At 35.8% G+C, this 21,428-nt stretch overlaps 3 protein-coding genes across 4 annotated transcripts; 2 read left to right on the forward strand and 1 right to left on the reverse strand.

Moving 5' to 3' along the window:
- Window positions 1-571: 571 nt before the first annotated feature.
- Window positions 572-3,508, reverse strand: Gclm (Glutamate-cysteine ligase modifier subunit). Its single transcript, XM_076814273.1, has 6 exons — window positions 3,175-3,508; window positions 2,965-3,027; window positions 2,772-2,889; window positions 2,456-2,655; window positions 2,247-2,361; window positions 572-2,180 (listed from the first exon to the last, which is right to left on the reverse strand). Exons 1-6 carry the CDS (start codon window positions 3,262-3,264, stop codon window positions 2,035-2,037), a joined length of 732 nt encoding a protein of 243 aa, XP_076670388.1. The 5' UTR covers window positions 3,265-3,508; the 3' UTR covers window positions 572-2,034.
- A 2,276-nt stretch (window positions 3,509-5,784) lies between these two features.
- On the forward strand, window positions 5,785-9,093 carry LOC143369934 (transmembrane protein 14C). Its single transcript, XM_076814445.1, has 3 exons — window positions 5,785-6,075; window positions 8,543-8,732; window positions 8,812-9,093. Exons 1-3 carry the CDS (start codon window positions 6,000-6,002, stop codon window positions 8,873-8,875), a joined length of 330 nt encoding a protein of 109 aa, XP_076670560.1. The 5' UTR covers window positions 5,785-5,999; the 3' UTR covers window positions 8,876-9,093.
- Window positions 9,094-12,217: 3,124 nt separating this feature from the next.
- Window positions 12,218-21,428, forward strand: LOC143370520 (ornithine decarboxylase 1). Of its 2 annotated transcripts, none has more exons than XM_076815754.1 (10): window positions 12,218-12,574; window positions 16,673-16,846; window positions 16,930-17,169; window positions 17,251-17,327; window positions 17,426-17,599; window positions 17,904-18,243; window positions 18,317-18,531; window positions 18,709-18,917; window positions 19,058-19,508; window positions 20,427-21,428. In XM_076815754.1, the coding sequence occupies exons 3-9, from the start codon at window positions 16,983-16,985 to the stop codon at window positions 19,272-19,274; spliced, it is 1,419 nt and encodes a 472-aa protein (XP_076671869.1). In that variant the 5' UTR covers window positions 12,218-12,574; window positions 16,673-16,846; window positions 16,930-16,982; the 3' UTR covers window positions 19,275-19,508; window positions 20,427-21,428. The 2 variants fall into 2 exon arrangements, with proteins under 2 accessions (XP_076671869.1, XP_076671871.1); XM_076815756.1 differs by lacking the exon at window positions 12,218-12,574 and adding an exon at window positions 15,073-15,391.

The following is a 21,428-nucleotide window of genomic DNA, read 5'->3' on the forward strand; positions in this document are numbered from 1 at the left end:
AGCGATGGCTGTAAACTTTCTGAAATACAAGATCTCTCATGCATACGGTATTATCTGTCTTCCTTTTTTTTTTTCATTTTGTTCACTCTGGTTTCCTAAAAACCCTTCTACTTTGTTATTTAGCACTTAATGGCCATTGTAATCATTAACTTGTCTTTAAGTAAGACCAAACCGTGAAACACTCCATATGTTCACTTTCATTAGATAGGTCCTTCATTCAGATAGGCTTTCGTAAGCATGCGATGTTATAAAATTATTTAATAATTCGTAGGTGTGATTAGTATAGTTCCATGTATATTATTATAGCATCGGTATTTTAATATAGTCTGGTAATATCTTTGGCTTTCTAAAACGTGTAAATAAGAAGGTCGCGTTAAGAACATTTATCATTTACACTTTGTACGCTGCCATGACTTGTTTCACATAACGGCAAATAAAATACTACAATGGACTAAGGTAAATCTTTCTATTAAATTTATTTATTGTATTTGTAAATGTACTGCATTTATTCTAACTTAAATAAATTGCAAAAAATAAGTACCTCGCTTTCAACAAAAAATTTCAAATGAGGTATATGATATTAATAACTTTAATTTTCTTTTACTAAAAGTAGTATAAAATGTACAATTTTAGAAATTGTTTTTCATTGAAATATCACATAATATCGCCTGAAATATTCTAATACTCTTTAAGGGGACTAGGCAGTCAGAAACTCGATTTTTTTTTGCTGTTGTATTTTTGGAAAGTACCACCCTTCTCGAGTAAAATGCCGATTGGTTGACGTTAAAATTCGCAAAATTAAGGATTTTACAGCCGAATAGGTCGATCGCGTCATAAACCGTTTCTGCGCGCACGCAGGTAGACTAATTCCTCTTTCGAAACTTTAAACGCGTTTTTCTCGGAATCATATTTCCTCCTTGTTTTGCAGTGATTGCGAAAAAACGGATGTACAAATCGATTTGAAAAAAATTGAGCATATGTGAAACATGTCTAGTTACGACCTGAACCTAAATATAAGTCTGTAAAAACTCCTATTTTCACAAAAAAAAATAAATAAAATGGGTCTTCTCCCTGGCGAAAAATCAAGTTTCCTTAAAATTTGCCGTTTTACAGCCGCGATTTTTATAATTTTGATTTTTTTTCTTTTTCAATAGGTTCAGGGCAGAATGGGGGTCAGGGCAAAGTATCAATTTCAAAGGATATTTCACAATTCAATTTCTTACGGGCAGAATCACTGCAAAATTACAGCGGCTCCAGAAAAAACACCTATACATCAGGCAACTGTAGCGCTGTCATACATACGTATATATTATTCAAATAATTTTTTTTATACTGTTTATAGTGTTAACAAACATTACCCAAAAGTACTAGTCACAATTTGTATTCGTCTCCTTGTAATTAATTCGCAAAAGATACTTGATTTTCGAGCGACCTGACTGCCTAGTCCCCTTAATGTTCTTTCAAAAGGACCTTGAGCGGTGATGGGTTAAACATCTCTGCAATGTTTCGAGAGTCGCGCGTGCCCAACGCTACTCCGTGTTCGCGCCGCTTTTGCAGCTTTATGTTTATTTTTGCGCGCACTAGCTACTGGCGAAAATTTATACGTACGTCTGAGATTCCACATGTACGGATACGTTCATAGAATGTATTATTTTACGGTGTCAAGAAAATAATTGTTCATTTACAAGTTGTACTCAAGAGAATTACTTACTGCCTAGAACTTAGGTGCAACAGATTCGCAATATCGTGTGACATAAAAAATTGCTCCAACCTATACCAATTAAATGTTTACTTTCTAATTACGAATGCGAAACCCATTTTATACATAGAAAAGACATTAATAAATCCAGAAATTTGTTAGCCACATTAACAATCGTAAATCGGGGAATCATCGAATGTACAACATCATCTTATAAATGTAATATTAACAATAATAATAATTCATTATCGATTAATAGCACGTATATATATATACCATACTAGAATCTGCAAATTTGTACCTATTATTTTATAATACTATTGTTATAAAAAATATTAAGTAGTCGGTTTGTTAACATATACTAAGTAACCCTTTGAAGATAAGATACCACGACATTTTAGATGAATTTGATATCTTGTAATCCAATACAGACTTACATCCGCATCGAATATTCCACTTAGCTCCTCTCGTGGAAGAATTTCTGCAAGTAAGAAACACGATAGTAAATGATCTTCTGCTTACCTCGTATTTACATAGAGGGACTTACGACCAGGATCACTGTGTGTTAGTAACTGCACATCGTTCTCTTTGGTGAATGCCTGTAAAGCTGGTGGTACAACACAGCAAGTAGCTAAACTAATTTGTACAATATTCGGCTTTATCTGTGTAAATAAGAAATAGAAATAAAACTGAAGTGAACTTACAATTAGTAACGTGAAAAGGAATCATACAAAGAATATGTCTCGGCGATCTTACGTTTGCCCATTGAAACAAGTCAATAAATACATCTGTATTGACATCACTTATACCAACACTTGACAGTTTACCAATTTTGACGTACTCTTCTATTCCAGTCCACAAATGTTTCAAAGAGGCCAATACATCTTCTGAACCTTCTTTGCCTGAGTATGCAATTACCAAAGACTCGATTGCATTTGTATTTAAAGAAATGCACACTATAGGATATAAAAGAGATTAAATATTAAACCTGTGACCAATAATATGCGTGTAATAAATTAATAAATATAATATAATATTCATGCACAAATTAATAACTTATTGGTCCCAGTACCTTGATCTATAGCCTCTTTCAATAAGTTCACATCAGGTGATGACATGAAAACCTTCACAGTTATCTTAACATCTTCTCTATTAATGTCCTGCAAAACATTATCCTCTTTTCCTTTAACCTGAAATTATGTTTTCAGTGACGAGTAACCTGTTAAAAAATTTCACGTGCAAACACGAAGAAGGATCGTACATACCACCACTGGATTCTCACCACTGCTTTCATTGTCTTTGAGTACAATCTTCAATGTCTCAACTAGCTGAAAATATATGTTAAATATGTTCTAATAAATATATCGTGAAACACTAAAAGCGACATAACCTCAAGAATTATACTTCGAATTATGATATATCACAATTCTTATGTAGCATTCTGTGTGATTTAAAGTCACATTTTAAAAACTGACCTCATCCGTAGGATTTTGGTTTGCTTTTGTTTTTGGCTCATTCAAGGAAAGTATATTTCCAGTACATATTAACATATTTTGCGACAACATAGCGGAGAGCAAAATTTAAAGAATGCTAGGGAACGGGTAGCTGATGACTAGTCTGCAGCGTTACGTACGAACACTGATATCATAGATCGTTGAATTACGGTTAATTGTTCGTGTCGAGTCTAATCGTGCGTAACATATCTGACTAGGCAATTTTTTATCTAAAAATGACAGTATCCGATAAAACACAGGATAATATCGGTGCGCGCATATGGGCGCACACGTGCCTTCTTAGATGTTGCAAAACTTGTGTGGCATATCATTTAATTTATGTTCAAGTTTGATAAGTACAAAACGCTTCTAAAGCCACTTGCATGAAAGTGATGAAAGTATACTAAATTACACGGTACAAGTCAGTCACCGTTTTTATAATAATAAACAATTAATTCACAACGAACATTTTATATTGTGTTTTATACAATTTTATTCCAGGCCAAGATTGCAAATTTTTTAACATAGATGTATATAAAATTATTAGAATTTTTGACAATTGTATAATATTCATTTTTTAAATATCTGGTAAGCAATATAATTATTTATAAGCCGTAAATTCTAATTTTGTGATATTTTAATATATTAAATTTTAAATAGCCTGCAGTTTTTACATCTTAATAAAAAACATGAATATCTACCTCATAATGTAACATATTTTACGTCTACATTATATTTAATCTTAATTTAATTTAGATATTCTGTACATGGTATTTTTCTCATACGTACATACATACAATATTTAAAATATGAGTATAATTAGATAATAACCATATTATCAAAATAGATTAAAGAAAGATTTAAATTTCGCAGTACCGTACTACCACGGTGTAATAGACAGGTGTTCCGATTCCTGTCCAGAATGTGTGACTTTTTCGTCCTAGTTCTTCTGGCGGCCGGCAGATTTCGTAGCTGTTGTAAAGGAATTTACATATATATACAGGCCTGGTATGGAATTCCTACTCGTAGTCTAAGGGGAACACGCCACGCATGCACGTGATGACTCCGTGACGTCAAACCAATCGACGCCAAGGTTCAATCAAATGGCAGCGTCATCACGCGCATGCATGGCATGTTCCCCCTCCATTACGCGTAGGATTTTTCTGGCAAGCCCAGTAAAACCATTAAAATCTCTACTACCACAATCTCGTTAACACATATGTATATGCCTTCTAAGTCACGACGCCTCTCGTGGTGGCCAGGGGAACTAAACAGAAATCGGCACATAAAATCGTTGGGGTAAAAGGCACAGAGTCGGAACACCTGTCTATTACACCGTGCGTACTACACACCGATTGGTTAAATGTCCCCAGAAATAAACACGTGACAAATTTAGTCCTTGGTTGGCATTGGCGTGTTCTCACGTCCAAACTAATCTCTATGTTGCACCCCTTTCTGCTGAGACACGCTACGAAAAACGGCATTCCCATCTATGATATTTAGTCCATAGACCCAGATAGCACACGACGTCTACAAGCCGTCTTTAAGACGTCTTAAAAGTCTGAAAGAGGTCTTAAAGACGGCTTGTAGACGTCGTGTACTATCTGGGGACCTTAGAGCCATAGACCATGGACATATGGATATAAGGACGGAGTATGGACGTAAGGATGATGTTGTTGCAATTCCCGTCTAGCGGCGTGTAGTATAAACTTTAGAAGCGCGAAATTCGAATCGGATAACACGAATGTAATATGAAAGGGAAACAAAGCGAAGTTCGCACAAGCCCGAGAGGTTTGAAAATAGTTAGAGATTCTTTTAATAAATAACTTCAGGATTATAAATTAATCAATACTTTCTTGAAAACGGATGTTTGAATAAATGAACTTCACTTTTATCCCTTCTCCAAGGTGTGTAAATTCAGCGCAACGTTGTTAAACGCTTGTTTTTGCAAAAATCGATAATCGAAAGGAAATGGATCGACGAATAGGAATTTAGCTAACTAATTACTAAATTTGCGATTGGCTCTTAGAAACTAAGACATTTTGTAATTAACACAAAGGTGTAAAACCGATGGACCTTGCAAACCGGACACTCAAGCCCTGAGAGCGAATATGAACGGAAGTGCGATTATAAATCTTACGAAATACTTATTTTAATACTTATTATTTTAGTGCAGAATTAATTTATCAACATTTTGATAACGCGTCCGCAATCTTCCCAGATAGCACACAGACGACTTAAAGACGTCCTAAAAACGTCTGTTTCAGACTTTCAAGACGTCTTAAAGACGTCCGCTATTGTCGTAAAGACGTCTTAAAGACGTCTGCTATTGTCGTAAAGACGTCTTAGAGACGTCTATAGACGTTTATTTTGATATAGGATGTGTTCCAATTCACGCATTGAGTGCATAGGGTGGTATTCTCAGTCGCTACTTATTCTTCAGCAAATGCTTAACCATTCGGCATCCTTTACTAGCTACTAGGTTAGTAGAGGATGCCGCATGCTTAAGCATTTGCTTAAGAATAAGTAGCGACTGAGAATACCACCCTATGCACTCAATGCGTGAATTGGAACACATCCTATATCAAAATCTGATACCGATCAGTTGTTTCAGGCGTAACAGGTTGCACAACATTCGTAATAAAGCAAAACTTGAAAAACCACTCTATATGAAACTAATACACCAAGGCTAAAGCTATGATGTGCAAAAAATAAATATAGTCTGTTTATCATTCGTAACACGACAGTGATAACGCAAGTCTTAAACACATTTCACGAGAAGTAACAAGAATATAATATAATACAGAATGCCTGTAGATATACTTGGATATACGTATGCTGCAACAGTGGCGGCTGGTGGTATACTCGGTTATGTAAAATCAAGTAAGCTTTAATTCTGTTGACAATAGTCATTTTATTTATTAAATGATAGACGAATTATTATTTATATATGGTAACAGCAGATACCATGTACAGTGGCTCACAGCCATAATCGTACACTCTTTAAAATCGCATAACTTTTTTTAAATTAAACCAAACGACTTGAGTTTTCTTTTAGAAGCCAGAAGGATTAGTTTGCTATGTGACGTGATTCGTCGTTTTGAAAAAAAATGCACTTGGTCGGAATAGCAAAATAAAAAGAAAAGGTCGAGAATCGCGAAATTCCCAAAATCAGCGATTCTCGACCTTATTCTGCGATCTATAAGCGTTTATAGCTCAGAGCAAAGTTAACCGGTTTTGATGAAATTTTAGACACGTATACAATTTACTTCAGTTTTTTTGAATTTTCATTACAGGCTCACGAAAAAAAGTTGAAAAAAGACCTTTTCTATTTTTTTTTTGCTATTCCAACCAAGTGCATTTTTTTCAACACGACGAATCACGTCACTTAGCAAACTAATGCTTCTAGCTTCTAAAAAAACTCAAGTCGTTTGGATTAATTTTAAAAAGTTATGCGATTTTAAAGAGTACGATTATGGCTATGAGCCACTGAATATAATTTTACTATCATTCATTTCACGTAACTGTTTGTACTATTTATTTTTTATTGATAACATTCTTAACTTTCAAAAGTAGTGGGTAACAAACAAACACCTATTTATACTTAGGCAAAGCCACAGGTGTAAAGTCACTGATTTCAGCCAGACTTCTTGTGGTGCATCTAAGACAACAATCAGTGCGTGAAGGCATATCCAAGCATTGGTGCCAATGTACATATTCCTTGTAGAGCTGTTTAACATTCAAATTTTATAAATTGAAATTATAACAATTATATCTTGCTATTGCTTTGGGAAGATGATCAGCATTTTCATATCTCTGTGCCTTTTGACAGCACAAAAACACGTAGCAGGAAAAATTTATTCGGTTCGATCAGACGAATATTGAGAGTAATGACTTCTTAAGTATTAAGTGCAAGAATACATGACTTATTATCAAATTTATTGTACATTTTTTATGTTACTTATTGAGTGAATCAAACATGTACATTTTCATTTAAGCATAAAAATAAAGTTGTTGGAAATCATTTGAGAAGAAGATAAGATAACTGAGAAGGTGTGCACTTTGTCACATGATGCATAGTTATTGATTATAGCCTTTTAGCTGTAGACCAAAGTACTGAGAACTTAACATGCTATTAATTTCTATTAAACTTTATATTATATTTATTATATATTATTTAATACATGTTTATTATTTAATTTGTTTTGTGCCATATTTTTTAGTCTGTACTTATTTGAATACTAACGTTACTTCTCGGCTTCGCCGAAAATTTACAATCTGATTTTATAAAAAAAAAAATTTTTTCGAGATAGTCACATTCACCTGGATTAATTAGGGATAATGAGCTGTAACACATTTCGTGACCTCAGAGTTTACCATTCAAAAGTTTTTAGGCGACAGACAAACACACAAACACTTTCTGCTTTGTATATTAAGATAACAGCACTTGAACAAAATAGTTCAAATTTATTGATTCCTTTGAAATATTTATGGACTAAAGTAGGATATGTTAAAGTTGGTAAATGACCTAAGTGATGTTAGTACAAATGTATTTATTCACTTGTTTCAATAGCCAAATGTAAGATCATTAACCCTTCGTGGTCACACAGGGTGTATTGTACCCCAAGAATAATTTTCGAATTAAAATTTCGTGTCTTTACAACTTCTAAAGGGGATTTATCGCAAGAAAAAAAAAAATAAAAAAATCGCTTTTTTCCCCACAACCGTGGAAAATCGCTCATTTTCAACTACAAATTTTATCATATCAAAATTTACATTTCTAGAAAAAGACTATTAGACCATGATTGTATAAGTATTACGAACGTACAATTATCACTGAAAAGTTAAAAGATTCAAAAATACGAAAATGGTAACTCAAAAAATGACACTGGGGTATAGTGAACTCCTTGAGACCAACTTGTGATTATAAGAAGCTGTGACCACAAAGGGTTAAGATCAATATGCCTTGTACAATTATTTTTATAATATTTAATTTACATCAACTTTATTTCTACTTTTATGGTAACAGTGAATCACTGTACATACCACTCATAGCCATAAACATACATATACACAATGTATAAAATTATATTACATATCACACGTATACATATATCAATCTTCTAATTGCCAAACGTTTTCTAGTGCAGTAGCAGCTTATAACTGTTGTAATTACAATTTATGAAACATTAATGATAACGAATTCTACAAGCAACACAGATTAGTATGAATATTTGGATATGCCTTCGCTCATTTCTGTGATAGATTCACCAGAAAAAGTTTTTATGAAATCAGAGATTTTGCAGCTGACTTATGTTTGTTGGAAATAAAATAAATTTATTTCCTAAAGGTTCAATTCCTTCCCTGGGTGCTGGACTTCTGTTTGGATCAATTCTGGGTTATGGAGCTTACCAAACCTCAACAGATCCTGCCAATGTGGGAGTCTTTTTAGGGGCAAGCACAACTCTTGGCGGAATTATGGGTTATCGCTTTTATAATACTGGCAAAATAATGCCAGCTGGGATAATTACCTTCTTGAGGTACTATTTTATATAACCTAATAGCATTCCAGGATTAATAAAAATGAATAATTTCTTAATCTAATTAATTTTCTTTTAGTGCTGCAATGATTGTTCGAACTATTGCAAGATACGTAACTGCAACTCCTATGAAGACACAATAATTATAGATTTTTAATTATTATTTAGATATAAGGAATTTATTATTAATATTTAAAAGATTAACAAATATATGTAATAGATACATATGACTTTGTTATAATGATAAATGCATTTTGAATATATTATATAATGTACTCTGCTGTTGGCTGAGAATATATATGTACCATTGTTTTATATATTATTTTCTGATAATAATTTAAAATAGTGTATACTATGACTATTTAGAGAATTTTATATTGTCCCACCCATTTCTGCAGTTCTACTCACCAGGAAAGGTCACGACCTGGATAAGCATCTTTTGAATGAAAACAAGCTCAAAATGAATAGATAATCTATTAACAGGCGACACAGACATCTTTTTCAAAAATACTTGTAGACATGTACAACAATGCTTTAAAATCAATAATTTAACTTACAATTAAGCATATCAATTTTTTTATTATAATATATTCTTAATACAGAAACATACATTCAAATTGTGGCGATTTTTCATATGTTATAGTAGAAACAGGTCATAGGTTCCGAACTACAAACAAGAGAACCTTCAGGAAGGTATTTTTCTGTTACATTTTTTTCCTTTTTTCATGAACTCCTCTTGGTGAACATTTGCATGTTATTTAAACAGTGAATCAAGTAATGAACTTTACTGTAGTATTTCATAGAATAAATATACATAATTTTCAATTACTTTTTATCAACCGCTACCTGTATTAAAAATGTTATATTCAATTTATTCCAAAACCATGCGTTAATTTTTTTTCTTAACATATTCTTCTATTCAAAAAATTATGTAGGTACGGGAATATATACGAAGGTCTATATATACAAAGGCACCACTGATAACGATACAACTTTATTTCTTGAAATCGACTGAGTCTCTTCGAGAACTGTAGAGAACTGGCGGGTCCTCGCAGTCCTAGCTTACTCCTTCATACTAGAACCGCTCGGTGGCACCACAATCGGGTCGTCACTTTCGGGCTACGCTCACCGACTAGTGTTAAATACCCTAGGCGTCGCCGTGATGTCACCACAATCACGGTTAAATAGACAGGTGTTTTGATTCTGTATGTACCTTTTACCCAAGTGATTTTGTGTGCCGATTTTTTTTATAATTCCCCTAGCCGCCGCGAGAGGCGTCGTGCCTTAGAAGGTATATACATCTGTGTTAATGAGATTGTGGTAGTAGAGATTTTAATGGTATTACTGGGCTTGCCAGAAAAATCCTACGCGTAATGGAGGGGGAATATTCCACGCATGCGCGTGATGACGCTGTCATCCGACTGAACCTTGGCGTCGATTGGTTTGACGTCACGGGGTCATCACGCGCATCCGTGGCGTGTTCCCCTTCCACTACGAGTAGGAATTTCATACCAGGCCTGTATATATATATAAATGCCTTTACAACAGCCACGAAATTTGCCGGTCGCCAGAAGAACTAGGACGAAAAAGTCACACATTCTGGACAGGAGTCAGAACACCTGTCTATTACACCGTGACCACAATTATCTACTTCTGACTATATCTAGGAATTTTTCTTCTGTATAATTTCTTGTGTTGCGTGGCTGCTCGCTGAATTTCTTATGAAGCAGGGTTGCTGCCCGCGAAGTGCTAAAGCACTTTGGTCGTGGTAGATATAGTGTTTATTAGAAAATCTTTAAATAAACAACAACAACACTTAACTGGGAACTTGAACTGATAACTTTAATTAAACTTAATAACTCGAACTTTAAATACAATCAAGAGTCTTTTTGAATCACGAAAGCACGTCTGCTCAGTTTTACATCCAGCTAATGAATGATCTTCAATTTCGGTTATTAACATAAACAAATAACATTTGTTTTTCAACGAGCGTTTACATATTTTCGGTGATGATTAATAAAAACTACAATGATAACGAGTGTTTAATTACCCAGCCATGCATATTTCTCATTGCACAATTTCATTACATAAGAATAAGAAAAACCAACAACTTCACGAAGTTCCCCCTTTCTTCAGTTTCAATCTCCCTTAAAGCATACAGACATGGAGGTCTCATTGAGAGCTCGAAACTGTCGCCAACATCGTGCGAGAGAGAAAGACATCGTGCGAGCGAGAGAAGCAGCGTTCACAGCGATTAAATGCAGTGAGTGGAGGGGGAAACACCTACAGGAATGGTGGTAATGTGTGCGTGACTGACACAGGCGCGGTCAGCTCTTTAAAGATATTAAGCGTGGCTTGATTTGTGTTTATTAGAATTAATAATCTTTTAATGAATTTAAGTATTTTGAGAAAAGAAGCCCCCGTCGAGTAGCTGCTGTTCTTGTTCTCATTTGAGAAAGTCTATTTTCATGCTGATCAATATTTTCGTTTCTTCATAAAAAAGAAGAACGTCTTGCAATAGCGATTGATCGAGCCATTTCTTGGCATATTCAAGTTCAAGTCGAAAATATAAATTTCCTTCGTCAAAAAACGCCGGTATTCGAGAATGATGGTGTATGATCTGCCCGGCTTTCTTATAGGCATGACTAAGTAAAAAAGAAAGAAACAGAAATACTGATAGAAAGAGACAGAAATACTGACAGAAAGAGAGAAAGAAATTCTGATAGAAAGAGATAGATATGTTTATTTCCGGTTTTGCTCCAAGATGGCTGCGGTTATACCGATCACTCCCTAGAGGATCACTAGTTGCGAGTTGCGATCCTCGCCCTAGCGGCGTTTAGCGCAAGCTCTTAACGCGCAAAGTTCGAACAGAAAAGAGTTAAAGATGAAGTATATTACATTAAAAATTTGTCTTCACCTCCTTCGTTATCGCTCGAAAAACAATGTATTGATTAAAAAAGAGGAACGAACGTATGAAGAAGCCTGTTTCTTCGCCTCGCAATTCATCACCGACGTTGTTAGAGCACTGACGCGTTACAATAAAGTCCAGCTTGAATCAATCCTAAAATATCTTTGTTTCGTTTCTTAATAGCTCCGGATAATATTCTATAATTTAATCTAGTTCAGTTCAATAAGCTTTATTTGGTTTAAAGTTATTCGTTACAAGTTTCGTTCAATTCACTTCACACGTTTCGGGAGCAGAGCTCATCAGGGCTCAACGGACACCGGACCACATAGAAATTCCCTCAAACCATCAGAATTCCCAGCCGGCCCCGCAACAAACTTTGCTATATAGAGCCATCTAACATAAAGCTACGTTCACGTGTTACCACGCGGTATTGTAACACTGGTATTCTGCGTTTTGGTGCATTGAAATTTTTTATTTAAAATTGAATGATCGATTGTTCATACAGGCGATTATCGAGGGTTGAAATCTCGAAGTTCGAGTTACAAAATCGAACGTGTTTCCTGCTGAATGCATTTGCGAACCCTTCTAAGAGCTCTTGTGCTCGGTGGTGTGTCCGTGGGAGGAAATTCTGCGGGTTCCACCAGATTTTACGAATTTTGCACGAAATAAAACACGATTATCGAGTATCTGACCGGCGCGTCCAAATTTGCTCGTAACTCTAAAGTGGTTACGAACGAGCAAACGAATGTTTTTTCGCGACAACTTTTACGGAGAATTGGTCGCGAGAGAATTCGACAGGCACTGGTCGCCACACGAACGAAGCTTTAACCCTCATCGACCGATTTGACTGATTTTTGAGATCCAGTCACCGAAAACTTCCATCATTCCGTCAATAACCGCGTGCCGACCCGTAGGGTGGCGATCATTTGATAAGGTACGTAAATACGTTAAACTATATTCGGCACCGTACTCTCTCGGTGCACGGTATAGCTGTATCGCTGCAGGGTATCTTTCGTTACGTGAAAATCTTACTTATCACTGAGTCACACGGTCTTTACTGTAATATATAAGGATAGATTTATCGACGTTCAATATTGTCTAATGCAACACTAAATCTCTCTTGAGCGAGAGATGAATCATGCTTTTCACGATTTTCCTATTAGAACATTTCCTTATTATGCGCAATCATTTCGTTAATTGTCTTTCGTAGTTTCTGCATTATCTAACGTGTTTCTCGATAATTTCATTAACGCTCCGTATCTGACGTTCTATGTGACGTTAATTGATGCCAGTTCGAATTATGTATTCATTCAGTACAATACACGACGTTACCATAATAGTATGGCTTATTCGCAAACATTGTACTATCCTGGTGACATGTTTGCAGAGTAGTTTGTATTTCAATACTGTGTTATCTTGAAGCTGGTTTTACCTAACCCGGTCTGGTATTTCCTGTGCAAACTAGTAAAATCGTAATGAATCATCAGGATTTCTTTTAAATTTTAATACGCAGGCATAATAAAGATTCAGTTGCTGAATATTCTTCAAATGGATAATAACATGCTGTAAATGTTTTCTACTGGCTTCTGATATGTTTCAAAATAATAATAAAAATAATGATATAATTTTAGCGCGTGCCACATATCGATCTCTGAGAGCTAAGTAACAGATGAAATTTCATCCGTAGTTTCACACATTTCGGATATGTGTACATACATATGCTCTGCTAAAAAGAGGCTAATTTGCGAGAATTACTTTTGTAGATAAGCGCGTTTAAGGTTATGTACTCCATAGCGTATTCCGTCTGCATTCTGTTTGTATTTCCAGCTGGATGATGTTACGTATTTTATTTTAGGTATATCACAGTATATATTTTTTAGTAATGAAGCTTGTACAAACAATTAATTGATAGCATTTCGTGAAGAACTGTTAATTTCTTCACTGCCATATTTACGAACATTTTACCTTTCAAATCGTTTTGAAAGTTGAATTTTATGAATGATACTTTTGCCTATATAAGAACATGGAAAAGTATAAATCGATTTTTTTCACCTTAACTGCGTTTAAGCTGTGACTGCTTGTCACACATGCATGTATTACATTATTAAATGTAAGATGAACGAGTAGTTTGATACAAATTATGCATATTTATTAAAAGAAATGAATTATTAATGATAAAAATAAACGGATTACTAAATATCTCTATAGTCCTATTTTTAGCTTCTGTAAGGAAAATATACACTATGTACACAGTGGCGGATTTAACAGACGGCCGGTGAGCAGTTGCCGCCTGGGCCCCTGCCCAGAAGGCCCCACCCCAGGGCCCTATTCTTAAAAAAAAAATATGATTTTATCCAAACTATATTTTTCTCTGTACTATTACACTGAGGCCGTTTTTATTAACCTACCTCTTCATTTTCCCGAAAAATGGGCCCCTGCTCAGAAGGGCCCCCAGGGCCTTATCTTAAAAAAAAAAATTATGATTTTATCCAAGGGCTATATTTTTTCTGTACTTTTCTATACATTTAGGGGGAGTTAGAGTACTTCGGTGCAAGGGGCACAATGAAACATTATTCTCTTGATATCTAGAAACAGTCAGAAGTTCAAAAAATGATCACAAAACAGTATACTCTATGATCTTGAAAGATGATATACGATTACAAGCTGATACAAGATAATATTAATGTTTCATTGTGCCCCCTACATCAAAGTGCCCCAACTCCCCCTACCCCTTTTTAGTAAACTACCTCTTCATTTTCTCGAAAAAATGGGCCCCTCAGAAAGTTTGCCACCTGGGCCTTTCTTCTTAAATCCACCGCTGTATGTACATACGTCATTATTTAATATACTTCATGTATAATTGAAATATACTTATAATAATCAAACACATATTTTCTTTCAAAAATTATTTTTGGCGTGTGTTAATTAAATGTTTATTAAACATCACAATATATCTTTAGATTTTATAATTTACTAATACGGATTTATAACATTTGATTCGTGTGATCAAGCAGAGTGTTATTTATTTAGAAATGAGATATATACATAACTTTATTGATCACACTGATATAGAAGGAATCAAATGTTATATATCCGTATTAGTAAATTATAAAATCTAAAGATATATTGTGATGTATATGTATATCATTTCTAAATAAATAACACTGATATATATATACACATATATATATAAAATTGTATAATGCACACCTGTATTTTGGCTGTAAATGTTACACAGATGGTATCAGGCATCAGTCAAATGATTTTGATGAATGATTGTGATTAACAATTTTGAACAGCGTAGTATAGATTAAGCGTGGTATTTCCATGCCCCCAATGAAGACTTGATCTCTGAGTGGCGTGTGCATTACCCCTCCATGTCCAATTGGATCTCTGTGAACCGTGTATTTCTTGGCCGTCAGATAAGCTTTGTTCCATGAAGTAGACTTGGTACCACGCAAAGGCTGCCTGATAGTACTTATCTTTCTCATATAAATAGTGGCCCAAATAGTTGCTTCAGGTTCAGTATTGTCCCGTGTTCCTCGCAGCCCACAGCTGTTGCTCGTCGAACATTATTTTACAATTGTAAAATAGTGTCGTTACACAATTGTTTCTTCTGTCTCTACTGTACGTTCCTTTAAAATAATTACGAATATAGTTGTTTTACAAACATTCGGCAAACCCAATCTTTCACTTCAAACTCTTTTATTGGTGTATACGTGTTATAAAAGCTACAAGAATTAAAAATCAGGTGAGTCATGCAAACCTTCTCTTTTTACACTAGCTGTCACGTCTATTCTTGTATCGATCCATAATTTGTTTTGCGATTGAATTTATAAGGAATTGTTTCACCATGCTGGGATTTGTTAGGCACATAAGTGGTTATAAAAATTTAAATAAAAGTTAACGCTAAATTCATGCATTTCCTTGATGTAAGATATTATCTTGTAAGTCTGTCAAGAAATATATGTAATTAATACTGATAAAATATGATAAGATAAATTAAAGTTGGTGGTATTAATTCTATGTGCTCGAATAATATTTCATTATGTATATTAAATGTTACACATATGTTCTGTAAAAGAGCTTCACTTTCTGTAAATTATTTGCTAGCGTTATATTCTCATTATCTTAATATATAAAGCAGAAAGCTTCTAATATGTTTGTGTGTTTGCCTGTCGTCTAAGAACTTTCGACCGATAAACTCTGGGATCACAAAATATGCCACAGTTCATTATGTTTGACTAATCCCGATGAATGTGACTATTTAAAAAAAAAAATACAAAAAATTTTTTTTTATAAAATCTGAATCTAAATTTCGGGCGAAGCAGAGTATTAAAGCTAGTACGTTATAATACATGGTTTGCATTAGAACAATTAATTTCACCAGTATTAAATGCAACTCACTATTTATTCAACTGGATTATACAAACAGAAATCAACAAAGTTATGTGCAGTGGTGGATTTAACAGGGTGGCTGATGAGCAGTTGCCGCCTGGGCCCCTGCCCAGAAGGCCCGCCAGGGCCCCATCACCAAAAAAAATGATGATTAGATGTAGGTGAAACACTACATTTCTTTTTTCATACTACTACACTTGGCCCGTTTTTAGTAAACTATCTCTTCATTTTCTCGAAAAAATGGGCCCCTCGGAACGTTTGCCACCTGGGCCTTTTTTCTTAAATCCGCCACTGGTTATGCACATACACTATTGTCTGATATCATTCGTAAATCGGTATAAAAACATCCTCCACTGAGATAGCATTATATTTTCTTCTTAGAACATTACTGTTGAAAGAAATTGTTAATCTGGAACTTCTGAGAAATATTACAGTTCCATATTAACGCATTATATTAATGGCATAAATTTGATATGTCTTTATGTATTAGTTATGAGCATTATATGCATTAACAGCTTGAAATGTATGAACGTATAAGCTTTTAATTTCATTTATTGTATAAAATATTGTTCAGTACGATATGTAATGTAATAATTAAAATAATAGCATTAATGACAAGTATTATCCATTACAGGGTTCTATCTGCGATAGGCTGGTGGGCCAGTCTATTGGTGGGTGTGTGAATAACCGCGGCAACTGGAAGTTGGCCCTGAACGCAGAGCCCCCGTGGCTTTGCTAGCACCCCCATAGTGATTTTGTCTTAACCCGCCTCCTAACGACTCACCCAATTCTTGTTGACAGCTGCCTCGTGAGTAGCTATATTTAATGAATCAAGGGATCACAGAGGAATGTCTGTTTCTCAGTTTAATACTAAGAATTTGTAAATTTTAGTTTGCTGCCTAGCACCTACAGATTATCCTTTAAAAAATTATAAAATAATCAACATGAAGGTCACAAATTTGAACGAACGTATCCATGTACTGGACAGTGCGTCGAACGTAATGAGCGTCATCAAAGATATTGCGCTCAGTGGATTCCAAGAAGAGGCTTTTTATGTACTCGATATTGGAGACATTGTCCGGAAATATCAAATTTGGAAGGAAAAAATGCCGCGCGTTAGCCCATATTATGGTGAGATAATTAAACAATATTACGAGTAATGAATGCCCTGTTGCGAGTTGAAAATGAAGTAACATCTTTCGTAAATTTCAGCCGTAAAGTGTAATGACAATTTAATTGTAATTGAGGTACTAGCTGCACTAGGTATTGGTTTCGATTGCGCATCTAAAGTAAGTGTAATTTAATAGTGTGTGAAGAATATTAGGTAATCAATACCTGAGATATGTAATGTCATTGAAATACCATACATTATTAATGTTATTTGTAGACGGAGATTAACAAAGTATTAAGTGTTGGAGTAGACTCGTCAAGAATCATCTTTGCCAATCCAGCTAAGCCAGCATCACATATTCGTCATGCTGCTGTTGTTGGGGTGGATACGATGACAGTGGACAATGAAAGTGAATTGCATAAGATCGAGAAACTCTATCCAGATGTTAAAGTAATAAAAAATATAATGCATTTACACATACTTTAATTGTCAATTTTAAATATAATTTTACACACATCTTTCAACCCTTTCGCTACGAGCGCCGACTATAATCGGCACCCATGCGACGACTTGTGTGTACGAGCGCCGACTTTAGTCGGCGTCACGGAACGCGCTGCCGATCCTAGCGTCGACTTTAGTCAGCATCTCCGAAATTTAAAAAAAAAAAAAAATTGAAAAAGCACTTTCGCAGAAATGTACGCCGTAACGAAAGGGTTAATGTTACATGTAAGCTTATGGTTTTTATTTATTTCAGATCGTCATTAGAATTCGTTGTGATGCAGAACTAGCTCAATGTCAATTGGGCATGAAATTTGGTTGTGATCCTATATATGAAGCTCCCAATCTTCTGCGCCTTGCCCGCATGTTAGGACTCAATGTTATTGGTGTCAGTTTTCACGTTGGATCTGGTTGTCAAGATCCACCCGTGTTTTATCGAGCTATACGCCATGCTAAAACATTGTTTGATTTAGCTACAGATCTTGGCTACAAACCATATTTATTAGACATTGGCGGTGGGTACCCTGGAAACAAAGGTACCAGCATTGATAAAATTGCTGACGTTGTTAATAAGGCACTTGACGAATATTTCAACAGTAAGTAGATACTTCCGTTACTTAGGAGCGGTCACTATTTTCGCGTTCGTTTACCTATAACGATTATTTTCAGCCGATGCCGTTCATGTTATTGCCGAACCTGGCCGTTTTTATGTTGCATCTGCATTCACACTTGCAACTAGCATTCATAGCAAACGTTCAGTGCGTGGCGATGAAAATTCACCAAACACAATTACGCACAATATGTATTATATCAATGATGGCGTTTATGGTTCCTTCAATTGTCTACTCTATGACCACCAACATGTAACTCCTTTGCCTTTAACGGTAAATAATGCTACGTCCCTAAATTGTAATACTTGGGCAAATATTGTTCTACTTATTTCTTGTTTCTAACTATCAGTTAAACTGTCCATTCTTTCTAATAATAAACATTTTGCGTTTTAACAGCGAAAGTGTGGGAAGATGAGTCGTTTCTAATAATATATATTTTGGCATTAACAGAAAGGTTGTGGAAAGATGATTCCCTCAAGCATTTGGGGACCAACTTGCGATGGTTTGGATCAAGTCGTGGAAAACGTTTTGTTGCATGAGATGGATCTTGGTGATTGGATAATTTTTGAAAACATGGGGGCATACACATTACCAGTTGCTTCTCCGTTTAATGGATTCCCTGTACCTAAGGTTCACGTTGTTGCTGATGAAAGCATTTGGTACGAAACTGCACAATATTTTTATGCTTAATCAAATGTCGCGTAACAGCTGCTTAATGCATTCCGTATGCGAGTAGTATTGATTTATATTCAAGTAATGCAAAATATTTCTTGCCTGTACAAGTGACACGTTTTTACAGGCTTTTGTTAAAAGACGCTTTGCCCTTGACCGAAGACCATTTTGTTACTGGTAACACACCAGCTAATTTACGACTTGGTCTGGATATTGGGGGAACTGATATCAATGGCTGGTGTAATCCAAACATTGAATTGACGTCGACTGAAATATTGGTGGATGCTGCTAATACACCATCATCATTTATCTACGATTACGTTGAGGTGGATCCTTTAAATTAATTTCGATACAACCGTGAATATAACAACCGCATTAAAAAGTGCTCGGCATTTCAGCGAAAGACCACATTCTTCTTTTGGACACGTGATCAGGACAATTTCAAATTACATTTCTTCAAAATTAATCACTTTTTCATGATATATTGTTGAACATCTATCCTTGAAAGCTTAAAAGCATAAAACGTAATATCGAGTGTTTTTATCTTTCGCTTTTTTTCAAGCTTCTACAGCAGCGCTGTCCAGCGTAGGGGTCTTTCACGCGCTTGCTTCTGTTTCCAATCTACCTTTCCCGCAGCGTGGCTTCCGTTGTCAACGAGACCGCGCGACACTACGAAGGCTGCCATGACGGGCTAGCCCGACTAGAGTCGCGCGGTATCCCTGATAACGCGGAGGAGAGTGAGAGAACCCCAAGCTCACGCGTGAGCGACCTTGGACAGCGCTGTTCTGCAGCAGCGCTGTCCAGCGTGGGGGCCCCTCACGCGCCTGCTTCTTCTTCCAATCTTTCTCTCGCGCAGCGTGCCTTCCGATGTCAAGGAGACCGTGCGACGCTAAGAAGGCTGCCATGACGGGCTAGCCGGGCTAGCGTCTTCGCGGTTAGGAGGGCTCGAGTGCTACGCACGTCGTATTTATGTGTTAGTGCCGCGTCCGGCGAGCCGCCTGTCAGTCACGCACACATTACCACCACTTCTGCAGGTGTTTCCTCCTCCATCAGCGGTAGCTGAAGCCCGCCGATCCCTGTCAGACGTTAAACAAAAGACGAATAATCCGAAATTCGCGGGAAATAGTAGCATTGGCTGGCTGTGACGGCACGTGTCACTAATACACATGTATCAGGCGTCCGAGCTCGCTCGACGACGAAGACGCTGGTCTGTCATGGTCGCCTCTTTAGCGTCGCGCGCAGAGTTAGGAGCGATGGGGCCGCAGTGAATGCAGGGGGAAACACCTACAGGAGTGGTGGTTATGTGGTGCATGAACTGCGCCTGCGTCAGTCACGCACACATTACCACTGCTCCTGTAGGTGTTTCCCCCTCCATCACTGCGGCCCCATCGCTCTTAACTCTAGTCGCGCGGTATCCCTGACAACGCGGACGAGAGTGGGAGAACCCCAAGCTCCCGCGGGAGCGACCTTGGACAGCGCTGTTCTACAGCAATGAGCATTACTAACATTTAATACCGTTAGTAAAATGGAACGCGTGTACTTTTCGCTTGACTTCAAAAATTAAGGACGTGCAAATTACTTCCATTTCGAAAGAATACAGTTTTTTCCATGGACTTGTGTTGCTTCTAAATGACACGAATATGAAAAGTATATGTTTAAATAATCCACATGTTAATCAGACTTCTAGATTGCTATTGAAAACTAATCGCAAAAATATCGTAGATGTTATTCTGCTGCATGACGCTCTAAAATATTTGTGTAGGAATATTCATGTATCTCTTTAGAAATGTAGCTTCTTACATATTGCATATAGCTTTTATAATATTTAAACAAGCGTTTACCAAACTCTTGCATAAATATCTACGATTTGCACGGTTAATGTAGAAGTTGGAACCACTTTTAATATAAATCATATTAGTATGAGTTAGTGGAAGATTTAGCTAAAAAAATGTTTGTGATCGAAACTGTTTTTATGAACGACTTTGACGTCCACGCTTATGGTAAAAGTTTCATGTGGTTTTCTAACACTTTTTTAATAATCACAAACACTACTTACATGATTTATGTGAAAAAAAATAAATCATAGGAAGAACGTTTTGTGAAAGGGCTTAAATGTTGAGTAAGTTATATATAAACTATTTAACCGATTATTGTTATTTAACACGCGATTGACAAAGAAGGAGAAAGGGGAAAAAATACGGGGGAAATGTAATCAATAGAACAATGAAGGTGACGTACATGTCCAACATGTTTATAACAATGATAAAAGCACAAATACTTCTATTTCCACGAAATCTGTTTCGTTTCAAATACCAAAATACGAACTCTGTAGGACTGCTAGGAACTTTAGGGCATTGAGGCAGCTGTCACAGGAAGAAAAGATAATTAGTTTCTTATTAATTATTACTCTCATTGTATTATATAACTATTATTATTGTTAATTAATTATTATTAACGAATGAATACATGTAACGAAATATATAAAAGCAGTACATATA

The sequence above is a fragment of the Andrena cerasifolii genome, chromosome 6 (assembly GCF_050908995.1).
Source record: "Andrena cerasifolii isolate SP2316 chromosome 6, iyAndCera1_principal, whole genome shotgun sequence".
NCBI classification, from domain to species: domain Eukaryota; kingdom Metazoa; phylum Arthropoda; class Insecta; order Hymenoptera; family Andrenidae; genus Andrena; species Andrena cerasifolii.

Excerpts from the sequence above, each read along its gene's own strand:
- Gclm (XM_076814273.1), bottom strand. The coding sequence starts at position 3,264 with ATGTTGTCGCAAAATATGTTAATATGTACTGGAAATATACTTTCCTTG. Across the intron at positions 2,656-2,771 it reads GAAAGAGGCTATAGATCAAG|TGTGCATTTCTTTAAATACA; the intron begins GTACTGGGACCA and ends TATATCCTATAG. Across the intron at positions 2,181-2,246 it reads AACACACAGTGATCCTGGTC|AAATTCTTCCACGAGAGGAG; the intron begins GTAAGTCCCTCT and ends TCTTACTTGCAG.
- LOC143369934 (XM_076814445.1), top strand. The coding sequence starts at position 6,000 with ATGCCTGTAGATATACTTGGATATACGTATGCTGCAACAGTGGCGGCT. Across the intron at positions 6,076-8,542 it reads ACTCGGTTATGTAAAATCAA|GTTCAATTCCTTCCCTGGGT; the intron begins GTAAGCTTTAAT and ends TATTTCCTAAAG. Across the intron at positions 8,733-8,811 it reads GGGATAATTACCTTCTTGAG|TGCTGCAATGATTGTTCGAA; the intron begins GTACTATTTTAT and ends ATTTTCTTTTAG.
- LOC143370520 (XM_076815754.1), top strand. The coding sequence starts at position 16,983 with ATGAAGGTCACAAATTTGAACGAACGTATCCATGTACTGGACAGTGCG. Across the intron at positions 17,600-17,903 it reads AACTCTATCCAGATGTTAAA|ATCGTCATTAGAATTCGTTG; the intron begins GTAATAAAAAAT and ends TATTTATTTCAG. Across the intron at positions 18,918-19,057 it reads GTTGCTGATGAAAGCATTTG|GCTTTTGTTAAAAGACGCTT; the intron begins GTACGAAACTGC and ends ACGTTTTTACAG.